The 6,556-nt window shown below is 47.8% G+C and overlaps 1 protein-coding gene across 1 annotated transcript; it reads left to right on the top strand.

Annotated features, from left to right (window-relative positions):
• Positions 1 to 799: 799 nt before the first annotated feature.
• LOC129766648 (uncharacterized) lies at positions 800 to 5,488 on the top strand. Its single transcript, XM_055767226.1, has 4 exons — positions 800 to 1,532; positions 1,580 to 2,770; positions 2,817 to 4,703; positions 4,797 to 5,488. The coding sequence occupies exons 1-4, from the start codon at positions 800 to 802 to the stop codon at positions 5,486 to 5,488; spliced, it is 4,503 nt and encodes a 1,500-aa protein (XP_055623201.1).
• The last annotated feature ends 1,068 nt before the right edge of the window (positions 5,489 to 6,556 follow it).

The following is a 6,556-nucleotide window of genomic DNA, read 5'->3' as shown; positions in this document are numbered from 1 at the left end:
CCGGCTGAAGCAGTTCGCCGGAAAGGTAGCGGAAGCATCTTCCCGCTATTCTATTGTCGTAATCCACGTCGCAAACCGGCTGAAGCAGTTCGCCGGACAAGCAGTGGAGGAAATTTCTCACTAGTATTTTGTTGTCGTCGTCGTCGCAAAACCGGCTAAAGCAGTTCGCCGGAGAAGTAGCGGAAGCATCTTCCCACTATTCTGTCGTCGGCATCGCCGTCGCAAACCGGCTAAAGCAGTTTGCCGGAGAAGTAGCGGAAGCATCTTCCCACTATTCTCTCGTCGTCATCGCCGTCGCAAATCGGCTGAAGCTGTTCGCCGGAGAAGTAGCGGAAGCATCTTCCCGCTGTCATCATTGTTGACAGTTTTTAATCTATCGACCAGCAGATATTCGCCCAGCAGCAATCATCATCGTCGTCGTTGCCGTCGCCGATCATATTCGGCTAGCAGTAGCAGATTTTGCTTTTCATTGCTGCCGTCATCAAGTAGCAGCTAAATTTACCAACCGTACAAAGGCGGAGTATTCGTCGCATCACCCGACATCGACATCGCTTCACAGCCAGAAGCAGGAAGTAGTTATCTCTATCCCGTTGGTGGAGACAATCAGACAATCAACTCGACGTCGTCAACCATCGGCGACTACAAAAAAGAAGGAGGTACGTGATACGTGGATCACGTCATTGCCCGCACGAAGGAAAGAGGTCGGATCATTCCAGAAGAGGTTAGGGTAAGGTGGTACACACAAGCAGAAGACAGGTACGTGGAATTTTGTTTTCTTTGGTGAATTTTATAAATAAATATGACGCCCCCGAAACAAAAGACGACGAAACAAACGAAGTTGAAGATACTGTATCGTCGGCGGACGAACATTATTGGTTCCGCGAATTTCATCAAAACTTTTGACGATGATTTTGATTCGTCAAAAATGGCTCAAGTGTCCATTCGCATTCAACGTCTTGATGCGTTATGGCGAGAGTTTGAAGAAACTCAAGATGAAATTGAGCTTCTTGAAGATGAAGAAGATGATTTCACTCAAGAGAGGCAAGATTTTCAAGCCCTTTATTATGAGTTGAAGGCATCGCTGCAGAGCAAAATTCCTGTGCAACCACCCGTACCACCCCCTACTCCTGTATCAACATCGTCTGCTGTTCAAATATCTTCGAATGTTCGCCTGCCGGAAATAAAATTGAAAGAATTCTCTGGGAATCTTGATGACTGGATTTCTTTTCGTGATCTGTACGTTTCGCTTATCCATTCGAGCATGCAACTTACGGCGGTGCAGAAAATGCATTACTTGCGAGCTACACTTTCTGGCGAAGCAGCTCGTATCATTTCATCTCTCGAGATTTCAGCCAACAATTATCTCGTAGCGTGGAAATTATTGAAGGATCGTTTCGAAAACCCTAATTTGTTAGTGAAGCGACATGTTTCTGGCCTTCTTACGATTCCGTCGTTGAGAAAGGAGTCTGCGCAGGGACTTGCAGACCTTGCTGACGATCAAGGTCTGCAAGTCCCTGCGTTCACGTTCAGATGTTGGATAAAATTAAAAATTCTGCGAATCATTGGAATGCCTTTCTAGTTGAACGACTGAGCCAGTGTCTTGACGCCGTTTCACTCCGTGAGTGGGAGACACGGGTTTCAGAAAGTGATAGATACCCCAAATATGAAGAACTTTTGGAATTCATCCATAGAAGATCGCGAATTGTGCAAACTCTCTCCCAATCGACAAACACCCAATCTCACGTAGAATTGAAGACGAAGTCTCGCTTCACCGCCGCCCACGTTACTTCTGAGAATGTTAAGAAGTGCCCTAACTGCAAACAAGCGCATTTCTTGTTTCAGTGCGAATCTTTCAGAAAAATTTCACCGCAACAAAGATTTGAATTTGTGAAGAAGCACGGGCTTTGCATTAACTGCCTCAAGGGCGCACACCTCGCTAAGGATTGTTCCAGCGGATCGTGCAGAAATTGTTCCAGAAAGCACCACTCCTTGTTGCATTTACCACCGATTTCTTCGTCATCGACGCCGGTGTTACGTGCAGAAACAACCAACCCTTCAACACCTGCGTTGGTTGTACAATCTGCTGAAACAATCGACGTGTCGCGATGCGCCTCAAACGCTGTCGTTTATCCGTCGTCGGTTGAAAACGTTGCTTCACCACTCGCGAAAGCGTTCCGTACAAACGCACAATCGTTCTCGGTCGGTATAACCCTTTCCACTCCGCCGGTTAATGTCTTAGTCGATGATGATTCACCTCCCATTTCTTCCTGTCAAAGTGCTGAAGTGAATGAAATCTGTAGTCGTGGCACTGTTATGCTGTCAACTGCGTTAATAAAAGTTAGAGATGCTGACGATAAATATCACCTCGCCAGAGCCCTACTAGATAGCGGCTCGCAGCCAAGCTTCATCACCGAGTCACTCTGCCAGAAGCTTCGTCTAAAGCGCACCAAGGTCAACGTGCCGATCAGTGGGATCGGCCAATCAACAGTGAACGTCCACTATAGAGTCACGTTGTCACTCACCCCACGTTACGGAGATCATCACTTCAGCCTAGATTGCCTCGTCCTGCCGAAGTTGACCATGTCACTACCCAATCAACACATCAACATTACGCGATGGAAGATTCCGCGTAACTTACCCCTGGCTGATCCCAAGTTCAACATCAGTCAAGGTGTTGATATAATTATCGGAGCTGAGCTGTTTTTCTCGCTCATAGAAAATCAGCAAGTCTTCCTAGCCTCTGGGTATCCTTCTGCTTCTGCAGAAGACGGTTTTGGGTTATATCGTATGTGGAAAGATTATTGATCCTGCTCCAGATCCACAGGCCATCCAAACCAGCCATATATGCATCGACGATTCACTCGATCAGCAGCTCGAACGCTTCTGGGAAATCGAAAACTTCGATGTCGGGAAGACCTACACCCACGAAGAGCAGCTCTGCGAAGACCATTTCCAACAAACCGTTGGTCGCGACCAAGATGGAAGATATGTAGTCCGTCTTCCGCTGCGGGAAGCGATGCTTCCGTTGATTGGAGATTCCTACCCAGTTGCACTTCGTCGATTTCAATCCATGGAAAAGAAGTTTATGGCCGATGAAGCTCTTCGAAAAGCATATCAAAGTTTTATGATGGAGTATGAAGCACTTGGTCATATGGAGGTGAATCCTTGCGCGTCGCGTGGCCCACAGTTCTTCCTGCCTCACCATGCCATCCACCGTCCTGAAAGCTCCACCACGAAAACACGAGTAGTGTTTGATGGATCCTGTCGATGTTCCAGCTTGTCGCTCAACGAAGCTCTTTTTGTTGGTCCCACTGTACAACCAGCTCTGTACTCCACAGTTGTAAACTTCCGTATGCCTCGCTACATAGTTACCGCTGACGTTGCGAAAATGTTCCGGCAGATATGGATCCATCCGGATGATCGAAGGTACCAGCAAATTTTGTGGAGGTACAATCCATCAGAACCGATACGAACATACCAGCTAAAGACCGTTACATACGGCCTCGCCAGCTCCCCGTTTCACGCTGCTCGGGTGCTCAATCAGTTGACCATTGACGAAGAAGGACGTTATCCGTTAGCAGCTCAAGTCATTCGCAACGGGACATACGTGGACGATGTACTCACAGGCCATGATAATCGCGATACACTTGCCGAAACATGTAACCAGCTAATGAAGTTGCTTGAACGCGCTGGGTTCGTGCTGAGGAAGTGGGCAACAAACGACATCGCTGTCCTGTCTACCGTTCCCCGTGAACTATGGGAAACATCGCTTGAATTCGAACTGGATCGATCGCCTACCGTGAAGACATTGGGGCTTCTCTGGTCCTCAGAAACGGACACATTTAAATTTAAAATTCCAGTCCTGTCGCAACTGGATGTCGCTACCAAACGCATCATCGTGTCTGAAATGTCCCAATTATTCGATCCTCTTGGCCTGTTGGGACCCGTGGTGATAAAAGCGAAGATGTTTGTCCAAGTACTCTGGGCAGAACACATACCGTGGGACCAAGAACTGTCCGAAGAGTATACCAAATGGTGGAAATCGTACCGTGCGGAACTCAGTCTACTCCAGTCACTCTCCGTACCACGCAGAACAGTGTTGAATCACCAGTACAGTCTGCACTGCTTCTGCGATGCTTCGAAATTAGCCTATGGCTGTTGCATTTACGTCGTTTCTTCTGATGACTTCGGACAGCTTCAATGCCGCTTGCTGACAGCCAAATCTCGCGTTGCTCCACTGCGCGGTCAAACCATCCCTCGGTTGGAACTCTGTGCTGCGTTGCTCGGCAGTCAACTTGTCGACAATATTCGTCAAACTACGAAGTTCGTCGAACCCCCAACATTTTGGGTAGATTCTAGCATCGTGCTCCACTGGATAAAGTCGAAGTCGAATGCCTGGAAGGTTTTTGTCTCAAACCGTGTCGCTGAAATACAGCGCCTCAACAAAGGCTGCATATGGAGACACGTTCCAACTGAATTAAACCCCGCTGATTGTGTTTCAAGAGGGATGATGGCTGGTCAGCTTTTGAAGGATGATTTGTGGTGGCATGGTCCGAGTTTTCTCAAAGACCCCGTCGATTGTTGGCCTGAGTGCGTGGTTTCGATGCCCGATGCTCAGGAAATGATGAAGGAAGCGCAGCAAGGGGTTGCGTTGCACAGTCGCGTGGTTGAATCTTCCATCTTCGAACAGTTTTCCGACCTTGGCAGATTGGTCAAAGCCACAGCGCGCTGCTACCAATTCATGAATAACGTCAAACTGCCGAAGAATTAACGAAGTTTTGGTCTACTTTCCCCAGAGGAGTACGAACACGCACTCAAAGCTCTCGTTCGCCAAGCTCAACGAGAGGTATTTCTTACTGAGTTCCGTCTATTCGAAAAGAACCAACAGACAACAGAACCTAGAATCGCGCATAAATCACCACTGAAAAACTTGAATTTGTTCCTGGATCAGTTTGGATTGCTCAGAATCTGCGACACTCGCTGCGACACTCGCTTCCCGATACTGTTGCATGCTAAACACAGACTCAGTTGGTTGATTGCCCGATCGATTCACGTCCGCACACTTCATGCCGGACCTTCTCTGCTGTTCGCTACCATACGGCAGCGCTTCTGGCCACTCCGGGGTCGTCAACTCGCACGAAAGGTGGTTCGCCAATGTGTGACCTGTTTCCGATGTCAGCCACAGCCAACTCAGCAGATTATGGCACCTCTTCCGTCTGTTCGAGTTACACCTGCTAGAATATTTGAGTTCTCAGGAATGGATTACTGTGGGCCGTTCCTCGTTCGTCCGTTAAGTGGAAAGGGTGCGTCGGTTAAAATGTACGTCGGTCTTTTCGTGTGTTTAGTGGTGAAGGCAGTGCATTTCGAGATCATCGCTGATCTTTCATCGGCCGCGTGCATCAACGCCGTCAAGCGATTCGTCGCGCGTCGCGGTCGTGTGCGTGAACTGCATTGCGATAACGGTACCGCGTTTGTCGGGGTAGATTGAGAGCTCCGACTGCTGCGTAAGGAATTTCTCCGCCAACTTGACGCTGAAGAATGGACAACCTACTGCCTGGAGAGCGGAATCATATTCCGCTTCATCCCGGCTCGATCACCGCATTTCGGCGGAATCTGGGAGGCTGGAATCAAATCATTTAAGTTCCATTTTCGTCGCATCATGGGCAACCGTTCTTTCTCCGTGGACCAGTTCCTGACCGTAGCTGCTCAAATTGAATCCATTCTCAATTCCCGTTCTCTGTCGCCACTTTCCGAGTCTCCAACCGATTACTCCGCTTTAACGCCTGGCCACTTCCTGATTGGAGAGCCACTCTTCTCCATACCTGAACCAGATTTGACCGATCAGAATCCCAACCGACTCAACCGATTTAAGGAGATGACACGCTCAGTCCAGGACCTTTGGCGTTGTTGGAAGAGAGATTATATCAGTCAATTACATCAACGAACGAAATGGAGAGATTCGTTTCCCAATGTGCGAATCGGTCAACTAGTGCTTCTCAAGAAGGACAACTGTCCACCGCTACAATGGCCACTGGGTCGGATTGTGGAGACCGTTAACGGAAAGGATGGGAGAGTTCGCGTGGTTGTTATCAAGACCATCAGTGGAACATACAAACGAGCGATCACTGAGATTGCTGTTCTGCCGATTGATCCTGATGAAGCTGAGAATGGCGACAAGACTACAACTGCCTCCGATCCTATCCAAACGCCATGAAGGAAGCAATGGTTATAGTTGAAACGGGCGGTTTCAACGGCGGCCGGCATGTTACCTGAAAAGAAAAGAATACATGGAAAGAAAGAAAACCTGAAAAGAAAGAAAATACCTGGAAAAAAAAAGATTTAAATTAAATGAATTTATTATATACACATACACATAAAATTACCATACGCACCTGAAATTTCATTTACCTTGATCCACACAAAAACACACAGCCCTACAACTGTCAAAACTACACTTCCGCTATATTGTGAAAAGGTCATTCCAATAAAACACATCGAGTAAGACAGTTCACGTAAAGGTTTCTCTAAAAGTTCTTCTATAGTTGGATCCGAAAGG

Source organism: Toxorhynchites rutilus, chromosome 2 (genome assembly GCF_029784135.1).
Source record: "Toxorhynchites rutilus septentrionalis strain SRP chromosome 2, ASM2978413v1, whole genome shotgun sequence".
NCBI lineage: Eukaryota > Metazoa > Arthropoda > Insecta > Diptera > Culicidae > Toxorhynchites > Toxorhynchites rutilus.
This window is presented reverse-complemented; position numbering and strand designations above follow the sequence as displayed.

Excerpts from the sequence above, each read along its gene's own strand:
- LOC129766648 (XM_055767226.1), top strand. The coding sequence starts at position 800 with ATGACGCCCCCGAAACAAAAGACGACGAAACAAACGAAGTTGAAGATA. Across the intron at positions 1,533-1,579 it reads CCCTGCGTTCACGTTCAGAT|TTGAACGACTGAGCCAGTGT; the intron begins GTTGGATAAAAT and ends ATGCCTTTCTAG. Across the intron at positions 4,704-4,796 it reads CGAACAGTTTTCCGACCTTG|AGGAGTACGAACACGCACTC; the intron begins GCAGATTGGTCA and ends TACTTTCCCCAG.